General features: G+C 42.9%; 1 protein-coding gene across 11 annotated transcripts in view; it reads right to left on the bottom strand.

Annotated features, from left to right (window-relative positions):
* Positions 1-15,579: 15,579 nt before the first annotated feature.
* The window catches only part of PACSIN3 (protein kinase C and casein kinase substrate in neurons 3), a 57,010-nt gene continuing 49,255 nt past the window's right edge, over positions 15,580-23,334 (bottom strand). For 9 of the 11 annotated variants that reach the window (XM_075837867.1, XM_075837876.1, XM_075837870.1 and 6 more), the window contains 2 exons: positions 22,110-22,267; positions 15,580-16,660 (listed from right to left, as the gene is read on the bottom strand). In XM_075837867.1, the coding sequence (XP_075693982.1) occupies positions 16,545-16,660; positions 22,110-22,267 (274 nt within the window). In that variant the 3' untranslated portion in view covers positions 15,580-16,544. The remainder of the gene's footprint in view (positions 16,661-22,109; positions 22,268-23,334) is intronic. The other 2 variants (XM_075837877.1, XM_075837878.1) reach the window with 2 other exon arrangements.

Here is a 23,334-nt window from a genome sequence, read left to right as displayed (position 1 = left end):
CACGTGAACGTGGTATCTAGGTTACATCAACACTTTCATGACGTATCTTGTGGTTCGCGCTTGGGCATTGGAGATGAAGAAGACTGGAAGTCAACATGGCGTTCTTGGCCGGATAAAGACGAAAAGAGAACATGAACGACTCCAATCTGAGAAGATGTCACCTGTGAGTCACTGAATTTCACTGCACTCTATTCACTTATATGGTCTGCAGAATGCCTGTGTAGGACTGATATCTGTCACTATATGGTGGTAATATTGGTCTTTGTTTTACTTGTATTACTGTCTGTAGCCTTAGAGGAGAATTTATTAACCTTGCTAAGCCGCTTATCTGGCATAGAAAAGTCCCAAAAGTGCGGGAAAGTTTCGGGGCACTTTTTGAAAAGTGTGTGGCGCTTTCCGGAAAGGGCCGACAATTTTACTATCATTTACGCCAGTAACGGGCGTAATGTAAAGCAGAAATCAACGCCAGCTCCGAGCTAGTGTACAATTTTACATTGAGTGTGTAACAAAAGGCCTAAGCCAGACCCCGTATCTCCCCCACTAATCAGACTGTCTTGTGCCACAAGACATGTGCTTTCCCGCCCCCCCTAAAAAAAAAAAAAAGATATATATATATATCTGAGACAGCGTCTCTATAAGGGTATATTCACATGCTGTGTTTTCAGGCGTATTTCGGGGCGTAAACGCCTTCAAATATGCCTGAAAAATCGGTAGCCCAATGCCTACAAACATCTGCCTATTGTATTTTAAAACGGCACGTAAAAAGAAGGAGCATGTCACTTCTTGAGCCGTTTTTGGAGATGTTTTTCATTGTGTCAATGGAAAAACAGCTCCAAAAACATCTAGAAAAAAACACCTCAAAAAATGTTTCCAGCTTCAAAAACCGCTGTAAATCAAAGGCTGTGTTCTCTGAAAACAGCTCAGTAATTTTCAGCCATTTTTGACTTTGCGTGTGAACCCTAAGACTATGACACCTGATAGCTCTGCTACTTGATAGGAGACAGCGGCTCAGCAGACAGTATCACATATAATATGCTTAGATACAACGGCTTAGCAGACAGTATCACACATGCTAGGCCCAATTAAAAGGTTACTTGGGAAAAAATGTCTTATAGTGTTTTTCGATAAAGGTCACTTGAACTGGTATCATTTAAACAGTTAACCGATGAATGGCGCTGTTTATGTGGAATTTACCCTGCGGCCTAATGTACCATATAATGTATTCAAAAAAAAAAAGTAAAAAAACCTACATTCTGTGGGGTGAATTGAAAAAAACCCTGTAATTCCGCCTTGTCTGTTTTGATTTTACAGTGTTCATCGGGCGGCATGAATTGCATGATAACTTGATTCTGCGGGTCGTTACGATTATGGCGATACCAAATTGATATAGTTTTTTTTTTACAAAATAATTTGTTTTTGTGACGCTGCATTCGAAGATGAACTGCATAGTTTTTCAATGCAACAGCACTTCATAGGGCAGGACGGTGCTAAAACCCACTCTCTGAAGCCCCCCTTCAAGATACATTTCAACTAATCTGGTCCCCATGGCAGAAATATGTCTTTCCATCTGGCACCTCCAGCAGACTCCTTTCAGTCTAGTTTGATTTCTTTTACCTCAGAGTTTATCTTTTTACCTTTATTTAATTTATTTTCTCCCCCTTTTTTTTGAACTATTTCTAACAGGGGCTGTGCAGGATTAGAAAAATATGGCTGCTTTCTTCCAAAAACAGCACCACACCTATCCACAGGTTGTATCTGGTATTGCAGGTTTGCGCCATTGAAGTGAATGGTAATGAGCTGTAATACCACACACAACCTATGGACAGGTGTGGTGCTGGTTTTTGGAGAAAGCAGACAAGTTATCTTATCTTCAACAACCCTTTGTCATGGATTGTTCTTGTGCGGAGATGCTCCCTGCATTATCCCTTTTCCTTTATGGCCGCTGATATGTTCTATTCAGCTTTATGGCTTCTGTGGTAAGTACCATGCCAGTCATTAAAGGGTTAACACTTCAGACCACTGTGGGTGACATCACAATGAACTTGGCGGCAGTGGTAACAAATTCCTGTAGTAATGATGATGAAGGCGCTGATGTCATAAATACAAATGTTTATGACATGAAAAAGATTCCATAGTAGAAGGTCTTACTGCCACGTTCAGCGCCATATTGGATGGGACTGAGGACCTTGAGCTTGACTTCCCCACCAATACCGACCTGATGTAATTTGGAGGTTCTAGCAGGAAAACCCTTCACCCAAGACCACTTCTTCATCACAGTGATGCCATCCTCTTCATACGGTTTGTCTATAATAGAGGGGGGTTTCCAGCAGGAGATCCCCCTCTATTAGCCGGAGCGGAGACAGATGCTACAAGTAGGCATCTGGAGGACCCGTCTCATCCGTGGATCGCCCATTCATTTTAATGGGTGCCCAGGAAGAGAGACATCCGCCTAGCCAACCAGATCAGCTGATTTATGTGTTTTATGTCGTTCGTTCATTGTAATGTCTTTCCTTGAAAATCTGAGAAAATGTACAAATTCTGTTACAAATTCTATTTTGGCACCTTCTAAGCCCAGAGGAAGGGCAATCCTCCAGCCATGGTTTCCCTAGAGGTTTCCCCCACAGGGGGTTTTTCCTTTCCTGCGTGCTGGAGGGTGACTCTTCGTGAGTCGGAGGTTTGCCATTTTGGGTTTGGTCATATAATATAAATAAAGCTTTGACCATTTAACACCCAATTATAATGTTTTGTGTCTTTATTTTGCATTCTTTGGTTTGGTGATTGGGATTCTGGGTCTATCACATTTCACAAAATCATAAGGCCGGACATCTACTTCCCACACTGACATAGAATGGGGACAACAAGCGTTGCTGCACAATTAAGTGTACACATCCTTACATTAAGATATTGTATTACGGTCTGTAGCCTTTGGGGGGAATATATTAACCTTTCTACAACAGTTTACTAGCGTAGAAAATGCGCAAATGTCGACATTTTTGGGGGCAAAAAATAGGCGGGGCTTAGCAGAAATGGCCAACAATTCTACTATAATTTACGCCAGTATCTGACGTCAATTATAGCAGAAATCTATATGTATAATGCGGCCCAGATTTATCTCTGAGGGGTGTAACAAGGCAAAGGTCCGTGCCAGACCCATACCCCCCCCCCCCAATCAGACTGTTTGCCACCCCCAATCAGACAATAAAATACATTTTAAAAATGTACTTACCTCACCGCCCCGATTCTCCCTCTCGGATCCCCACAGCCTCTTACAGCAGGCCGCAGCACGTAGAAAGTACTGATGACAGGCCGCGTTGCAGCTAAAAGATGCGACACATTTATTAAGGGTCGTTCACCTGTTAGGGTATGTTCACACGCAAACGTAAAATACGTCTGAAATTATGGAGCTGTTTTCAGGCGAAAACAGCTCCTGAATTTCAGATGTAATTGCTAGTACTCGCGGTTTTCGCGGCGTCCATTACGGACGTAATTGGAGCTGTTTTTCAATGGAGTCAATGAAAAACGGCTCCAATTACGTCCCAAGAAGTGACATGCACTGCTTTGAGACGGCCGTCTTTTGACAGCGGCGCGTAAAAAAAAAAGGCCGTCTGCACAGAACACCGTAAGACCCATTGAATTCAATGGGCAGATGTTTGCCGACGGTTTGGAGCCGTCTTTTCAGACGTAATTTCCGGCGAAAAACGCCTGAATTACGTCCGTAAATAGGGCGTGTGAACATACCCTAAATAAATGTGTTGCATCTTACTCCAGCAAACTGTTTAATAGGACTGGTGTATGAAACGCCAGTATTAAAGGGGTTTTCCACGTTCTGACAACTGATGACCTATCCACTGGATAGGTTATCAGTATATGATCGGTGTGTGTCCGACACCCAGACCCCGCACTGATCCGCCTCTCCAGCTCCCTCTGGGCAACAATGCCGGAAGCAGATGGCTCCGGTCAAAGAATAGAGGCCGAGCTGCAGTTCTGTCGAATGGCCGCTATGCAGTGGTTGGAGCCATCTGCTTCCACCAATATTGTCCAGTGCCCGGAGGCAGCTGGACTGGGTTATCGGTGCGGTTTCCGGGTGTAGTAACGATTGTTTGCCCCCATACATTACAGACGATTGCTCTTTGTCACACGCTGTATCGTCAATCGGCGCTTGTTTTCATGGTCAGTATCGGGCGGTCTAAAAGGACCTTTACTTGCTTAGACACCACACTCCAGTCTGCAGACACCACCATAACTAGGCATTGGAACCAACCCTCCCACCTTAGCGGGTAAAGATTAACCATCTAAAAGGTTCATATATACACATAAGGGCTAAAGGTGAAAACACAGAGGTGCTCACCATATATCCAGCGTATAACTGTGTCCTCCAAATCTTAGGAGTGCACGGAGCAGGAGTTGTTCTAGATTCCTGTTTATATCCCAGACACGTTCATACCATTTTAGACAATGAATCGACATATCGCAAACTTGTGGCGAAACCAAGCACCGCATGTAAAGAATCTTTAAAAAATCTGCTAGAAGAAGGCGTTGGATTAGAAGTATTAGCCAAGAAACAGGCAGAATACTTACTGATAGAATTCCCTATTGTTCCCATATTCCATGGGATGCCAAAAATCCATAACTTTGCATGGTCTTGAAACTTGGGTTATCTGTGACGTAGTTGGTTAGTACCCCTGCAAACAGGCCTGGCATCAGGGTAGTACCGCTGGTACTACTGTCAAGGCCTGGCCACAAAAGTAAAATAAAGTGGGCAGCAGCCGCTCATCAAGGTTATGATCAGCGGTAATTGTTTTGTAGAAAGGAATGGGACCCATGCAGGGGCCAGAAGCAGCGGCCAGCTCTGCAACTTGGTGAGTGACTGTTTTAAAGCAGTAGATTCAGTTTAATTATTTTTTTTCATGTTGCCCCTCTGCTCCCACCTTCCCACCGGTCTCTCTTCCCTTCCCCTCCCCAGACCCCGGTCAAGCGTCATATTCACTCTGGCCCAACTACCGCCTCGGCCAATTTCCGCTTTCTTAGCCTCCTCCTCTGCCCGCTCACAGAGTCCCTGACACTTTGCGTCCTGCTCCCCTCCCACGACTTTCCGTTGCCACCTCTCCAAATCCCCTAATAGTGGGGGACCCAGATCTATTTCCTCAAATGGAATTCCACGGACTGTATGAGGCCCAGATATTTCTGATGGTGGCCCTGCCTGCATACCACATATTCCGGCAATCAAGGCAGTGGAATTCCATTTGAGGAAATACACCAGGTATTCCAAATGTCTACAAGAATTTCTTTTAATGTCAGCGGAGTATCTGCGCTCACATAATTTCTTCTGCCTTGATAGTTTTATTTTATTGCAAATAGAAGACGCCCTGATGGGGTCAAAATTCTCCCTCTCCATGGATTTGTTTATGACATGGTTGGAGAACAACATTTTTTCAGCCAATAATCCTTTTTACGAGTGGATTGTGTGGGATGGACGCTACATCGACGATCTTTTTTTTGTTTAAGGGCCGTGATGTGGCGTCTGTTCCACCATTTATGGAATACAATAATACCAATACATTTCATTTACAATGTTACAGGCTCAGCATCCATGGATTCTGTTACCTTCTTCGAGATTATGTTACAGGGGAATTGTAATACAGAAAAGGAAACATTTTGTGAACCCTCTTCGGGTACTACCATCCTTAATGCTAGGAGCGGTCACCCAGCTCACACCATCTAGGCAATACCTACAGAGAAATTTATAAGAACTAGGATAGCCTGCTCAAATGACAAGACATTTCACAACCAATGTATAAATATTGACCGTGGATTACATCTTACAGGATATTAACAATGGATGTTAAGAAGGGCATCAAAACAAAGGACACAAGAATCCATCTTGTTTAATAATAAATACTGCAGCACGAGAGATCAATTACCAGTTTCTTCAACGGCATAGAGCCAAAAGTTTGGAAAAATATCAAAAAATTATTCAGAAAAACAATCCCATGTTAAATCCGGATCCAGTCCTGACACAAATTGTGGGTAAAGGCTGCCCTTGGGTCACCTAGAGGATGAGATCTCTTAGTTACATGTTGTCACAAGTCTTTTCTACAGTGTCACTAACAACATTTACCTAAAAGTTTTTCATTTTTTAAAAAGTACTTACGATATTGATGCGTTTATAAAAATTGTTCTAAGCATCATGTAATTTATGCCATTAAATGCAAACAATGTGATTGCGTGTGTGCAATGTAGAACGCATTTCAGATACAAAAACAAAAAAAACACTAATGCCGAAAAACACTTCTTAGAAACACATAATGGTAATTTTTAAAGCTTAGGGGGAAATGTATTAACCTTTCTACGCCAGTTTTCTAAAAGGGGGCTTCCCAAAAGGGGGCGGGTTGACAGCAGCTCAACAAATTTATAATAATTTACACCTGGCGTAAACTATAGTGGAAATCTACGCCTGGTAATAATTGGCAAAAATGTCACTATGTGGAGCGTAGCAAGGTAGAGGCCCATGCCAGGCTCCTCTCAGTCCCCTCTATCGGGGAATTAAATAAAAAATTAATGCTCACCTCACCACTCCTCTTCTCCCCTTCTGGTCCCCTCAGGTTCTCTCCGCAGGCTGTGGCTCATACAATGCACTGATGACGTTGAGTGCTGTGTCGCATATAAAGGACCGGACGCTGCTCGGTGTCAGTGCATTGTATGGGCAGCAGGGAGCCTTAGGGGATCAAGGGGGTAGAAGAGAAGCGGAGAAAAGATTATACTTATTTTTTATTTTACATTATGTCTGACGGGTAGGGGGAAGGGATGGAGCATGGCCGCGGTCGCTGCATAACGATTGTGGCGCAGGAACGGCCGAAAGATGTGACACATTTAATAAATGTGTTGCATCTTACTGCAACTTTCTTTATATTAAGACTGGCATATGAAATAGCATCTTAATAAATTCCCCCCCCCCAATGTTTTTATGGCCTTGAACAAGTGAAGAAACCAAAGACGGGTGGATATTGGAGGAGACACTTCCTGAATAGGGAGGCGTTCTGCGATCTGCAGCTTCATACAAGATTCCCGAAGTGTCTTAATTGGAGGAATGATCTGTTATATGTTTACTTAAGTGGAATAACACTTAATACACAATGTATATATCAACGACATAGCATAACAGTCATTTCCCTCTCATAATATGCAGTTTAACGACTTTAAGATGGCGATTTGTTTTTAAAATATTGCATATTTAAATATAGAGTTGGGGCATGCGCAGTTCGGTGTTTGTAACGCCGGAAATTTTAATTCCACACATGTTCTGTTCAGGATGTCCTTGTTTCTCCAGATTGGTGAGTGCCAGCTATTGTGTATTATAATGTGATTATTAATCAATATGCAATTAATGCATTACACTATTTTATAGGCATGTATTACACTCGTTGGAATTTTAAAGTTCTTCATACCATTTGTCAATGTTTGACTCTTGTACACATATATGTAATATTTTGTTACACTGTTACACGGGGTATTTTTTTCAATATGAAGTGTATAATTGCTGCTATTTAGATGATTTGTTAATTGAGCTTTGTGCTCCCTATATATACCTGTGTGTGCTTTTCACTAATTGCTTGAAAATGCTTCCATGGAGGAAGTGAAACGTTGCTGTGTTGGGTGAATAAATTTCATTTTTTGCTATTGAGTGCTGCTTCTTTGCTCGATTTTTTGCATATTTAAATATGGTGCTAAACTCCTGATAAATAAAGATTCAGCTTCTCCCCTACTTGAGTAGCTGTGCAGCACCTGCACAAACTTGAGAATTTGCCTCTCTGGTCATGTGATCACAGGTCCTGCACACATAACACAACAGCACTACACAAACTATCTATGCAGTTTGGTCACTAGATGGCAGCAAAGCACTAAAATGATATACACACATGTTTACATAGGCGGCATACATGTTTACATAGGGGGGCATACATGTTTACATAGGCGGCATACATGTTTACATAGGTGGCGCACTTGGTGCTAAACTTGTAAATAAAAACACATCAAAAGAAACATCAACTATCAATTTGTAATCCATGCCACCTGCGGCTGCTGCTACGCATATCCTCACCATTATGGTCGGACAGTCTGAAGGTGACAGTGGAGGGGATTATTTTCAGACACTTCTACACTGTTTTGGACTGGTTCACTGGTTTCCCAGTGTGATCGTCTGCTTGTCTCATATGAATTAAGAACCTCCTGAGCTCAGGACAAGGGGAAAATAACAGAAATAGTCCCAGAAAAAGTCTCTCTCCACCTGCAGCAAAATGGACAAAATGGTTCTGCCATTCCTCACACTGGTCTCAGTTGAAACTGCTATGGCAAAACTCCAGTCGGCGTTGACACCTTACTGCAATGGGTGGAATCGAAGATCAGTTCGATTACGCCCGTTTAACCACTTAGATGCTGCCGTCAATAGGGACCGCGGCATCTAAGGGTATGTTCACACGTAGTCAACAAAAACGTCTGAAAATCCAGAGCTGTTTTCAAGGGAAAACAGACCCTGCTTTTCAGACGTTTTTTTACCAACTCGCATTTTTCGCGGCGTTTTCACGCCGTTTTCGCGGCGTTTTTTACGTCCGTTTTTGGAGCTGTTTTCATTGGAGTCTATGAGAAAACAGCTCCAAAAACGTCCAAAGAAGTGTCCTGCACTTCTTTTGCCAAGGCTGTATTTTTACGCGTCGTCGTTTGACAGCTGTCAAACGACGACGCGTAAATAACAGGTCGTCTGCACAGTACGTCGGCAAACCCATTCAAATGAATGGGCAGATGTTTGCCGACGTATTGTAGCCCTATTTTCAGACGTAAAACGAGGCATAATACGCCTCGTATACGTCTGAAATTTGGCCGTGTGAACATACCCTTAGCCATTAGAATGCAATGTGCGGGCCCAAACGACAGCCTATAGCCCCCCCCCCATTTTTGTGCCGCTTTTAAGCCCCGTCAGAGGCAAGGCTTAATAGGAGCCTGTCAAAATCACAATATACTGCAATATATTAGTATTGCAGTATATCGTGCAAACAAGGCAATGATTGCTGGCTCAAATCCCTTAGGGGAACATAAAAAAAAAAAACACTTTTTTGGTATCGCCGTGTCAGCAAAAGTCTGAAGTATTGTAATACATTATTTATCCTGTTTTTTGGTCATTTTAGCTCCTTAAACAAATGGACTAAAAAGGTGACCAAAAAGTCGCATGTTCCCCAAAGTGGTACCACTAAGAAAAACAGCCCGCCCCGCAAAAAACTACCCTCAAACCACTCAAATCTACAAAAATATAAAAACGTTATATCTCAGTTTTTACTTTGTAAAAGTGGTAAAACATAAAAAAGCTATATCAATTTGGTATCTCCATAATCTTGTCAAACCATAGAATAAAGATAACATGCCGTTTTTACCGCACGATGAACGCAGTAAAACCCTAAAAAGCGTAATTGCTGTTTTTTGCCCATTTCACCCACAAAGTTTTTTCCGTTTGCCAGTGCATTACATGGTACATTAATACCATGAAAAACTACCACTCGTTGCACAAAAACAAGCCCTCATACGGCTATATTGACGGGGGAAAAAAAGTTAGCGTTTCTGTAATGCAAAAAGGAAAAAAAAAATCCAAAAAATGATCTGCGTCTCCAAGGGTCTAATATAAGACCACTGTGGGTGACGTCACAATGAATGAGGCGGCAGTGGTAATAAACTCCTGCAGTAATGATGATGAATGTGATGATGTCATAAATACAAATGTTTATGACAGAAGATTCCACATTAGGTCTTACTGCCACATTCAGCGCCATATTGGATGGGACTGAGGACCTTGAGCTTGACTTCCCCACCAATACCGACCTGATGTCATTTGTAGGTTCTAGCAGGAAAACCCTTTACCCAAGAGCACTTCTTCATCACAGTGATGCCATCCTCTTCATACGGTTTGTCTATAATAGAGGGGGGTTTCCAGCAGGAGATCCCCCTCTATTAGCCGAAGCGGAGACAGGTGCTACAAGGCGGCATCTGGAGGACCCGTCTCATCCGTGGATCGCCCATTCATTTTAATGGGTGCCCAGGAAGAGAGAGACATCCGCCTAGCCAACCAGATCAGCCGATTTATGTGTTCTATGTTGTTCGTTCATTGTAATGTCTTTCCTTGAAAATCTGAGAAAATGTACAAATTCTGTTACAAATTCTATTTTGGCACCTTCTAAGCCCAGAGGAAGGGCAATCCTCCAGCCATGGTTTCCCTAGAGGTTTCCCCCACAGGGGGTTTTTCCTTTCCTGCGTGCTGGAGGGTGACTCTTCGTGAGTCGGAGGTTTGCCATTTTGGGTTTGGTCATATAATAAATAAACCTTTGACCATTTAACACCCAATTATAATGTTTTGTGTCTTTATTTTGAATTCTTTTGGTTGATTCATTATGTTTGGGACTCTGGATCCATCACATATGACTGTCATAAAGCCGGACTTCCACTTCCCACGGAAAACAACTTCCTACCCCATAAAAGTTTTTTTGCCCCAGTGCTTGCCCTTGCACAGGCAAACAGAAAGGAGAAAACAAGTGTTACTGAACAATTAAATCGGACGATACACGGGAGAACAGGCGACAAAACCTGCTGGTTTGTCTCCTGGGATTCGGGGGTCGATCACAAAGTCACACAGGACAATAACCTACCTGGTAAGTGTTTTCGTCCCAGTGGTTGCCCCCACACTGGCATATAAAAAGAAGCAGCGTTACTGCACAATTAAAAAAAGTGTACACATCCTTAGAATAAAATGGGCCTCATTTATCAAAACAGGCCTTGCTGCCCATAGCAACCAATCAGAGCTCAGCTTTCATTTCTTAAACTACTCTGGCAAAATTAAAGCTGCATTGTGATTGGTTGCCATGGGCAACAAGGCCAGCATTCGTGATGATAGTATGATAAATGAGGTCCTATGAAAATGATAAGCTGTTTTCATAAGCATCATGGCTTCATTTAATAATGGAAACTATGACGCCATGCTGGATCCGCCATACGAGATTCCTCCAGTGCCCAACGGACCCCACTGACTCAAAGTTGGGTCTATCATGGCGTCGACAGTTTTGACTCGGAGAACAGTGCAAATCTGATGGGATCTGCGATAGCGTCGGACGCAGATGTGCGTCTATACTGCCAGCTAGCAAAGCACGTTACATACGTTTCAGCAGTGTAGATATGTAAAGTGTCCCAAGACTTAAAAATAATTCTGAATGTAGTAGTTCATTTCCGCTATGCAATAAAATCAGCAAGCAGGTTACATGAATACAAGTTTGGATCAAAAATGGTCTTGTATATTTTGGATGCCCTCTCTGAAGAAAATTACCAATATCCTGATGGACTGGCACATAGTCACAGCTCTGCTCCCTCCCATCCTTACTTCACCAAGGATCGCTCTCTGATACAGAGCAGTAATCCTCTGGTTCCCTCCAATTTTGACACCCCGCTCTGCCAATTGGGAGCTCTATCTAAGATGGATATTGTTCCTATCGATCACACCTCAACTTTACACAGGGAGACGTGCTGCCGACCAGCCGCCATTTTTTGGTTCGCATAAAAGATGCCATTAGCCAACGAACAAGCTGATCACTGTACTGTTCACACAGGGCAACGATTGGGAACAAGCGTTTATACGAGTGCTCATTCAACCGATCATTGGCCGGTGCAAAACGATCTTAAGTGATGACATATCCTGGTGAAAATGTGAACACAGCCTTACTTGGCCAATTTTACATCACCGTTGCCCTTCCATCGGAGGTTTCCTTCGAGTTAACCCTTCCAAAATGTAAGGCAAAATGAAACCTAAGCTTCCGTTTCCCTCAACATTGATATCCATGGTGACTGAAACATTGCTAAAGTTTTCCGTTTGTCACCGTTGTGAAAGGGTTCTGCGGTTTTTGATGGAATCGACTGTTCTATGGATTCCGTCAAAACAGAACCCGGTCAACGGTGACAAACGGAAACCTTTAGCAAGGTTTCTGTCATCATTGATATCAATGTTGAGGGAAACGGAAGCTTAGGTTTCAGTTTGTCTTTCCGTTGAAGGGTTAACCCGAAGGAAACCTCAGACTGAAACCCTCAACGGAAGGGCAACTGATGTGAACAGGCCCTTAAATTGCCACTTTTGCGTGTTAGAAACGCATAGTACAGTTGCCTTCACACAGCGCTTTTAGAAAAAAACCAAACATGTGTTTAGCTTCTCCTAATGTTTTTGATGGTAAAAACCCGGCAGCCAAATGCTAGATGGAAGTCAATAGGAAAATCTTGACCGTACTAGTGTTTTGTTTTTTTTCCTTTGGTCTTGCTTTTTTTTTGTTCAGTGGCGTTTTTCTCAAAATAGTTGGGCTTTTTTTTTTTCAGACGTTTAAACATAAGCCTCGCCATATGTAATAAAAAAAAAACCTGGGGAAAAAAAAAAGAAAAAAAAAAGGCGTATATCAAAAGTGTGCGATTACAGAAAATAAAATTCATGTTTTGTTTTTTTTTAAAAGCAAAAAAATATATAAAAATAAAAAACGCACACTACTCTAACTTCTAAATTACTAGTAAATGTTAAATTATACATATTAGGTGGAAACATGTAGCAAATATTGGAAACCGACAGATCACCGTGAATAATAAGTTCCACCCAGAATGTAGAAGGGTTGTCCAGGCACAGACAATGGATTACCTATGAAGTGAATAGGAACAGAGTTGTTCTGCAGCACGGTTGCTGTACAGTAGTCCGTGCCATCTGCTTCCCGCTCCAACTACCGCATACCCTGCAAAACATCCATTGCCCGGAGGCAGCTGATCGGTGCAGGGTCCGAGTGCTGTATCCCCACCGGTCATATACGGATGACCTACCCTGTGCATAGCTCATCAGTTGTCTGTGCCTGGTCAACTGCTTTGTGCACACCGTGACTTATTTGTTTTTAACACTGCTTCGGCTATCTGACAAATTTACTATAAAATTAACACCAGAAACGGACGTGAAAAATAGGGTAAATCTACTCCAGTTCATGGCTGGCGTACGGACACGTGGAGATTTTCATAATTTATTAGGAGGCATGCGCCGTGTCGCTCTAAAGTCTATAAGAGTAAGGCCTCATGCACACGACCGTAGCCATGTGCACGGGTCGGCCGGCAGCGGACTGTCAGCAGCGAGCAAATCGCGGGCCATGTACATGGCCGGGGGCCATTATTTTCAATGAGCCCGGACCGCAGAACACGGCCGTAATAAGACATGTCCGTTCTTTCTGCGGTGCGGGCTCTCGGGCCATGCACGGACCGTAAAAACTACGGTCGTGTACATGGCCCCATAGAAATGAATGGGGCCGCAATTCTCCCGTGGATTTTCGGCCACAAAAGCACATTCGTGTGCATGAGGCGTTAACGGAAACAGTCAAGCACTGTGCTCAGCTGTTTGTCAGCCCTATAGATTGAGTGGAGCGGGACTGCACATACCTGTCTCCGCTCCAAGGGGTCCCAGCAGTCAGACCCCCAATTGTCTATTTTTTTTTTAACCTATCCAATGAATAGCTGAAAAATGCTAAAAGCTGGAATACCCCTTTTCTAAAAGTGCATAAGGCTACATTCAGACAAGCGTGTCAGAATTGCGCCTGTAAAAACTCTGCATTTTTCCTACATTTCTTGTCAGAGTGTGTTGCGTATTGACATCAGTGTGATTTGCATGCGCTTATGTCTTTGCAAGCACTGAATTATATTTTTTTTTACATTTATTTCTCGGCTTTTCTATGTATTTGATGCGTGCAACACGGACAGCACACGAATGTCGTCTGTGTGCTGTCCGCGGTTTTCACGTACCCAGAGACTTCAATGGGCGGCTAGGTGCGTGAAGACACACCAATTTAGGACATGCAGCGAGTTTCATGCAATGGACAGTCGGTGTGTGCAAACTCACGTCTGAGAAGCCCCATCGAAATCAATGGGTGTGTGCGCTGTGCGTTATTGCAACGCACAGCAGACGGTCCAGTATTACGCTAGTCTGAATGAGCCCTTACTATCTATTGTCAGGGAGTTTTTTTTCTACAACATTTTTTCTACAACATTTTTTCTGGTGTAGAAAAAAAAAAAAAAAAAAAAGTCACCAACAGCACAAAAGTTGCAATTCGTGCGAAAAATCGCATCTTTTTGGGCCCGGAGCAGGAGTAGATTTGTCTTTCTGGTGCATAGACTGCCAGAGATGCGCCTCTTAAAAGGCCATGTACACCTTTGAGGGCTTTTCTTTTTTTTTTCTTAAATAAATAGATCAGTGTGTTTGGTTTAAGTTTGTTAATACTTTAATAAAAATTTGTTTTACTTTGAGATACAGCTGTTTTATGCTCTCTATACAGAACAGCTATATCGTTCGCTATACACTGAATCTGTCAGTCCCGCGGACCTGACTGGTTCGGTGTTGGCGGGACGCAGGATCCATCTGTAAACGATCCCATCTAAGTTATGAACTTAGATGTGATCATTTACAGGTTCATCCTACATGTCAGACACGCAGGACCCGCCGACACTGAACCCGTCAGGTCCGCCGGACTGACTGATTCAGTGTAAGGGTATGTTCACACACACTAATTACGGACGTAATTGAGGCGTTTTTGCCCCGAATTACGTCCGAAAATTGCGCCTCAATAGCGTTGACAAACATCTGCCCATTGAAAGCAATGGGCAGACGTTTATCTGTTCACACGAGGCGTATATTTACGCGCCGCTGTCAAATGACGGCGCGTAAATAGACGCCCGCGTCAAAGAAGTGACCTGTCACTTCTTGGGGCGTAATTGGAGCCGTTATTCATTGACTCCAATGAAAAGCAGCGCCAATTACGTCCGTAATGGACGCGGCGTTCAAGCGCCTGCACATGCCGTTACGGCTGAAATTACGGGGATGTTTTCTCCTGAAAACATCCCCGTAATTTCAGCCGTTACGGACGCTGTCGTGTGAATATACCCTAAAGCAAACGATACAGGTATTCTGTATGGAGGATGCAGAACTGCTGCATCTCCAAAGGTAAAAAACATTTTTATATAAAAAGTATTTACTAAGTTACACTAATCACACTGAAAAATAAAATGTAAAAAAAAAAAAAAATAAAAAAAAAAAAAAAAAGCCCTCAAAACGGTGTACATAGCTTTGAAGAAATTAGGTGCATTTTTATTCCGGCGCTCTTTATATGAAGACTGAACGGCTGAAATTACGAGGGCTGAACGCTTTCAAACATCTGCCCATTGACTTCAATGGGAAAAACTGCGTTCTGTTCCCACGGGGCTTTTTTTTTTTTTTTTTAATGCGGCCGTTTGTAATAACAGTGCGTAAAAAAAACACCCTGTAGAAAAGAAGTGCATGTCCCTTCTTGAGCAGTTTTTCATTGGGTGAAAAGAAAAACCGCTCCAAAAACTGCTGCAAAACACACATTAAAAACCGCATGAGGCTTAAAAAACGTCCGAAAATTCCCTTGAAAACAGCTCGGTATTTTACAGCCATTTTTTGTTAAGCGTGTGAACATAGATTTTATTGAAGAGTAAGCCTATTAAAATAAAAGATAAAAATAATAACACTTTTGGTAAAAACAACGTGGATTTTATTATCATTTAAATAGAAAATACATTGTTCACAATAAGGTCACTTGCATGATGAGATGGCACAAAATTGTTGAACTCTTATCTGTCCAGAGTGAAAGTCTCATGCTGAACCCGTCGGCATCATGAAATCAGCGAGACTTCAAAAGTGAAATATTCTAGCACAGACTGAGAAGGGAACATAAATCAGGGCGTAATCGCCACCTCTGGCCTCATCTGGACTAAACCCTCAAACCGGAAAATTAACGTTTTAAACATCCCAAAACGTGTCGAGCAGAATACCCCAACATACACTATTAGGAAACTATATAAATCCCCTGGGTACTTACTAGGGCTTGAGGCTAGACAATGCAAACCCTTGGACATCAATGGGTCAATAGAATGTTAGGGAAAAACACAGTCATCCACCATGAGAAGGCGACTGGTATTTCTTCTGTGCAAATGTGGGCAGGAAAATAAAAAAAGAAATCACATGCCAAGTTGCCATATGCAGTCAATGGACATTTGGCCCATCAAATCTATATCGGCGACTCGAAGAACCAAGACGAGGAGGGCGATTAATACAGCTTACTCTGACCCTATACCATGGCGGGCCACCCAACCGGGCTTGGTTTAGAGGAAGCACTCGAGAGTGTTTTTGTCTCTTTTTATATACATTTAGGTGATTCAAGCTCATCTGCACCCTTCACAACGAAAAACGTTACAATGCACTTCCATGGTTCACAACGCTGCAGGAACGCAGCCAGGCAGAATAATATTTTCTGGGTAAATTTTATTAAGAAAAAAAATATATATATTTATAACTGCATGTCTAAAATAATATGGTAAAAGCAGCAATGGATTCACTAGAAGTATCCAATGTTCATAGGTTTGCCCCCTGTCCTTATGAGGATCCAGGACACACACGCACACAGCTCGGAGGACGCTCAAGGCTTGATCGACACTCAGGACACAACATCCTCCACGTAGTTTGCCGGATAAAGTCCAGTTTTCCCAGAGAGGAGACGTCCTCTACACCAGCCCTGTTCATCTTCAGGACCCAGTTTTATGAGCTCTTCTCCTGTAGAATAAATATCTTGAGTTGCAATGTAGCATTAGGACAGCAAGACAAAATTAGACAACGAAACATAAAAATATGGATGTGAAAGATACAACCCCCCCCCCCCCCCATCCCCAAGTGTAAATATACCACCTTGCACCAAAAGATCTGGGAAGAAATTCATGAAAATTGTAACCGGAAAACGGTCTTTGTTGCCGATCGCAACCCAACACGGCTTTCAGTTCTTATAGTGATCTTGAGAAATAAAAGCTGCGCTGTGATTGGTTGCTATGGGCAGCAAGGATTGGGTAAGATCAAAACTGGTGCAAGGGAAAAGTCAAGTAGTTGATCAAAGCAACCAATCAGGATGATGCGGCTTTCATTTTTTCAAAGGGCCTCAGAAATAAAAGGTGGAATCTGACCGGTTGCTGGGCAACAACTCCACTTTTCCTTTGCAACTATTTGGATAAATCTAATGCTCCCTTCACATCTGGGTCAGGGCTCCGTTCAGTTGACTACGGTATTGCTTTCGTCAAAAAGACGAACCCCTTGCACGACAGAGACAAACGGAGACTATTTGTACCAGATCCGTCACCATTGACATTAAGGGCGGATTCACACGAGCGCGTGTGTTTTGCGCGCGCAAAAGGCCCTTGACACTCCGTTTGGATGTTTGTAAACAGAAAAGCACGTGGTGCTTTTCTGTTTTCATTCAACCTTTTCACAGTTGTTGTGCGGACCACGCTTGTCCCACGGAAGTGCTTCCGTGTGGCATGCGTGATTTTCACACACCCATTGACTTCAATGGGTGCGTGATGCGCGAAATACGCCCAAAGAACGAATATGTCGTGACTTTTTCGCAGCGGACTCACATTGCGGAAAAAAATCACACAACTGTCTGCACTGCCCCATAGACTAATATAGGTCGGTGTGACGCGCGTGAAAATCACGCGCGTTGCACGGACGTATATCCCATTCGTCTGAATAAGCCCTTACAGTGATGCGTTTGTTTCAGTCAGGGTTGCGTTCATGGGTTCCCCTTTGGAAAGCTCTGATGGAACCCCTGAATGGAGCTCCGACGCAGATGTGAATGAAGCCTTACCCAGTCCATTTTTATTTATTTTTTTGATACCTCATTTATCTCCTGTATTGAGTTTGTTATCGAAAACAAAAACAGAAAAAAACTGCCTTGTTGCCAATCTCAACCAACCAGAGCTCAGCTTTCTTAAAACCACTCTTGTAAGCTGCGGTTGGATGCCATTGGCCACAAAGTCAATATTCCCGTTTGAGGATAGTGGCCCTCATTTATCAAAACGGTCAGCTTTGACAACCACGTTACAAAAGTGAGGGTCCTCAAAACAAAACACTGGCCCTCAGGGCTTTACTGTAGGACACTGTTCACTGCCAGGGTACTGCAATGTATAGGCCTTGTTCACACTGGAGAGATGTATAAGGAAAGGGCTATACTTCCCCCTTCTGGTCCAAAGTTAAAATTATCATCAATAAGAGTTACCACAAAAGTTATTCCTAAACCCTTCGAGAATAATCTACCAACCACAATGATCACAGCAGCCAAGTTACTTGCGCCACTAAATTGGCTACAAACAATGCTCCACCTTTACAGACGTGGTACCAGAAGTTCAACCTTACAACAAAAAAACTTGTCATTGGACTGAAGAGCTTTCATTTTATATGTATTTTATTTATTTTTTTTTAAGAGGGTAACCATAAGTTGACTAGAGACTAGCTAATAGTTGCAGACACCCCCTTTACACTAGCTGGATTCCTGGGCAGGCCTCAGGTCATGGTTTATAAAAAAAAAACTAAAAAAAACTTTATATACTTTTTTTGGACCCAATCCCAGTTTTGGCTTACAAATTTTTATTTTTTAGATTGTGGTTTGTTTGTTTTTTTAACCAAAAACTACACGACGTTCGGCTTCACTTGTTTTTTGATGCAGTACCGTGAAAAATAAAAAAATTATGGCTAGGGCATGCAATAGTTTAAATGGGAAAATTTAAAAAATAGAAATTAAAAGACCCAGCATGACCCGAAAACCACATGGTTTGTGACTGCATTGGGTGAGCAGGAATTGTAAAGATTTAGTCCATTTAAGCAGCACAGCTGAATGTGCCAAGGCTTGTGGTGTGGCTCAAGTAACAAACCATAAAGACTTGAGTTTTTCCATCCACCCAGGTTCTATAGATTAAAACATTTCATTAAAATGCATATAGTTCCAAAAAAAACAAACAAAAAAAAAACAAAAACAAAAAACCTAATAGGCAAAACCAAATGACAAAATGGGAACATGTTTTAATATAACCAAAAAACAAGTAACAATGAATTTGACGGTACTTTAAAGCTACAGGAGGCAGACACTCCTTGGGTCTCAAAAGCAAGCGGGTGCATGAGACCTAAGGTACAACCCCCAAGGTGTGTAAAGCCGGGTTCCCACCTAGCATAAACGCAGCAGAGTTTCCGCAACAGAATCTCGTGTGGAAATTCTTCAGCGTTTACAGTAGCAGCAAAGTGAAGTGAATGAGATTCAAACAAATCTCATGCACACACTACAGATAAAGTTCATTGATCTGCGGCGCAGATTTTAAATCACATCAATTTATGCTGCATATTTATTGCTCTTCTATTGCGGTTTTTCCCCATTGCATTGAATGGGGGCTGTAAAACCCGCAACAGATAGCCAAGTGTTGAGATTCTGCCACAAAAATCACAAAAGATTGGTTTTAAAAAAAAAAAAAGCTTCTACCTACACCCGGCCGTTGCCATAGTACAATGCAAAGTGTCAGAGTGCAGCCCGGCCTCCCGGGATGATGTTTTATCCCATGTGATTGCTGCAGCCAATCACAAGCTACAGCAGTCACAAGGGCCAGACTGCACGGATGGATGTGTCGCCGTGACTATGGCCGGCGGTAATTTTTTATTTTTTTTTCAAAGTACTGGTTTCCGCATTGGAGATTCTGCCTGAAAAACTGCACCACTATTTGGTGCACTTTCAGGTGGAATTCGCTCCGGGTTCTAGGTCGGATACGCTGCATACTTTTACGCAGCGTATCCGAACATTGGGAACCCAGTCTCAAGCGGTTTTTACATTTGGAAGCATTGAGAGTATGTCAGATTCTGTATGAAATGGAAAAAAAAAAAAAAGTTTAGGACCGGTTTTAATCGGCCACTATTACTGAGCCATTCTTTCCTAGAAGCATTGCTCGGTCTCGGAAATACAGCGCCGTACACAGCCCCCTAATGCAGCACACAGAATAATATGGAGATGCAATGTGCCGCCATCCAGACCCTAGACCGAAAGCTCTACTGAACAGGGTCCACTCTTTCCTGCCTTCTGTTTAAAGAGAGCCTTTCACCTCCCCATACATGTGCAGCATGTAATGGGCAGGGCTGCACAAACCCTACTCTCCTCCGTTATTTAGATATCGGTGCCGTTATATTTGGCAATATTAAAAATCACCCCCTGAATTGTCAAAGGGGGCTGTAATGGCAAGGTGGCGTGTAACATGGCTGTGACACTGTCCAATCAGCTATGGACAGTATCACAGCAAGAGCCGGAGAGCGTGTGCACGTGCACGCTCTTCAGTTCTCGGCAGACAAGGACAAGCCTGATCTCTCGCGAGAGATCTGTCTTGTCCTTGTCTGCTGAACTAGGGGGTGTGTAATGGCAAGGGGCCGTGTCTCTGCTATGGACAGTGCAAGAGCTGGAGAGCAGTCCGCAGCAGTGACACGTCCCCTTGCCATTACACACCCCCTAGTTCAGCAGACAAGTACAAAGCACAGTAAACTAACTTAGAGGTTACATAAATGTCTCAGTCCATCAGGTTGTCTTGAGCACGTGCAGTAAGTGGTTTCATTTTGACAGGTCACATTCCTCTCATATGGGGAATGCGTCACTGTGTGTTTATACCAGTATAGGTGAAACTACATTGTTAAATAATTAGACATATACTTGAAAAAGGCGCCCCGTGCTACAAGATATCTACAATCTGAAAGGCAATCAAAAAGCCAAAATTTTAATTTGCTGGAACCGACATACCCCTTTAAGTCAACTCTGGACACAAACCTAACGTGAGTCATTGTAAAAACTTTGCCTCCTTCATCAAATGGACAGTAGTTTAGTCAGCAATTCAATTAGCTCATGCTCTTTGGCATAATTTAAATTAAAGAAAAATTAAAAAAAAAAAAAAAAAAAAAAAAAGTCTGCCCCCCTCCCATCCAGCATCACTCTTGCCCATGGACTGTATCTGGAATTGCAGCTCAACCTCATTAACATATATAGGGAAGATCTGCAATACCAGACATGGCTCACGGAGAAGGGTGGTGCGATATCTGGTGGGGAAAAACAAAGTGTCCCTTTTTCTAGTGTCAAACAACTCTAAGGTCTACTTCCGCACATCATTTTTCTTGTAAGAAAGCCAAGCACTAGCATAAAGTATCTTGGGCTTTTTTCCCTCAATGCACTTCGTAACAAAATGGAGCACATCTCCTACTAAAGGAGCAATGATCCGGTGTTCACCCAACACACAAATCTCCGCTCACAATATGGTCACGGCTTCCATTATTAACGGAGCCACGACCAATTTGATGGATCCATTTTGAAACCGATCCTAAAGAGTTCGACAGATTCCACTGATGTGAAAAAGAAAAAAAAAAGCTAGTCCCCCCCGAAGATTGCGGCTCTGTTCTCATAGAGATGAAAAAAGGATTTTGGTCCTTGGTAAAGAAATGGAACATCAGTATCTTTCCAAGTACATTGGGAAAAACACTCGGGACCCTTCATACTGGTGCAGGAGCTGCATTTGCATTATTCCAACATGTCGGATCTGTTTCTCCGTCTGGTCCTGCTGCCAAGCAGTCGTCCTTTTGTGAGCGAAGCAGCAGAAAATTTATTATAGCAGCCAGAAATGCCCGTTCCGGGACAGGAGACCATGGTGCACATTACTGCACAGGTACCATATTGGTGTTGGTTTTCATAATGGCCTCAGTCAAGTTCCCTTTTTTAGGAACCACTTGAAATAATATATTAGGGAATGCACTTAGGTGGGTCCAGGATAGGAACCCGTGGAACACTCATAGCTTTTGTGGCAAAAATGGAGGTCATCTTTTAAACCAATTTTCATTCGATTCATTGTACCACAAATGTTGGATCACTGGTGCAACGTCATTCACCCAGTTCCAGCATTGTGTTGGTTTTTACCAAGGCTTATTCCCCCTTGGTCTCATGCGGAAGTTAGTGCTGTAATTAGTGCGGTGTTAACGGTGGGCGATTGGGTGCGTGGAGAATGTGGTAGCAAAAATGCGTGCATCATGCAGATGCCAGCCTGCGTGCTCTGCTAGATTCATGCACTAGGCCTGACGAGGGATGGAGGATGGAAGGTATGGGAGTGGGGAACGTGCCTGTGGATAGGAAAACCGGAAGGGTGGTTAAGGGAAGGTTAGTGGTGTATACCTGCTGAAAAGCTCAGCTCGTCATTCTCTTGTCCAGTGTAATCATAAAGAGTTCGCACACGCACGCCCTCTACCTGTGATACCTCCCGACCATTACTGTCCAGTGACTTTTTAGGACTTTCGTCTTCTGACCACTCAGAGCCATCATCCTTCACAGTCCTGAAAGAACCACATAAGTTTATTACACTACTACAAGAACATCCTAAAGCGTGCCCATTCAAGAGCAATTCCACCCGAAAAGGGCAATACGAAGCTGTGCATAATTACCAGTTTATTTTTATCAAAAAGGTACCAATTAGAATTTGCATCTTGCTCCCCAAGAGAAGCGACAACCACTCAAGGCCAATTGGCTTTTCTGTCTTAAAAGGTATAATGCTATCAAGGTTTAGAGGGGTTCTCCACTACATGACAACGGATGACCTATCCAACAGGTCATCAGTATATTATCGGTGCGGGTCAGACACCCGATCTCGCACCGATCAGCTGTCTGCGGGCATCGGAGGTCATTGCACAATATGCAGTGTAGGAAGCACTTGGCTCCATACATTGCATAGCAGCCGTGCTGCCAAACTGCAGCTCTGCCACTTCTCACTTGAATAGTACTGCTGCTCGGCCGCTATTCTGTGGCCGGAGCCATCTGTTTTCGGCATGGACGTCCGGTGCCAGGAGGCAGCTGGAGAAGCTGATCGGTGCAGGGTCCAGACCACCACTGAACATATACTGATGGACAACCCCTTTAAAAGGAATTGTAATGGATGAGAATAACATTGCTGCTTCCAACCAGAAACAATGCCACACCTATCCACAGGTTGTGTGTTGCATTGCAGCTCAGCTCCATTCACTTTAATAGAGCCTAGCTGCAATACCAAACGTAACCTGTTAACATGGGTGGCAGGTTTCCTGGAATACAGGAGCCAATTTTTTTTCTACCTCTATAAAACCCCTTCAAGACCCTCATGCCGTATCCTTTCCAAACTTAAGTTTCAATTCGGGTGGAACTGCTTTTTACAGGGTTAATAGAACCACAAAGAAAAAAGCAGGATGTTACAACTATGCAAGTGAATGGTTTTTTTTTCTCATCTAGATGTAACAAATATATAAAACTCCTCTATAAATATACACATAGAACAAATATATATAGATATCGCTGACCACCATATTCCCCAGTGAACATATAACCACCAACTAACACCCAGAAAACAGACGGGAGGAGAAAGTAAAGGAGT

This window comes from Rhinoderma darwinii, chromosome 9, assembly GCF_050947455.1.
Source record: "Rhinoderma darwinii isolate aRhiDar2 chromosome 9, aRhiDar2.hap1, whole genome shotgun sequence".
Classification (NCBI taxonomy): domain Eukaryota; kingdom Metazoa; phylum Chordata; class Amphibia; order Anura; family Rhinodermatidae; genus Rhinoderma; species Rhinoderma darwinii.
Note: the sequence above shows the minus strand (reverse complement) of the source record. Positions and strands in the feature narration are given on the sequence as shown.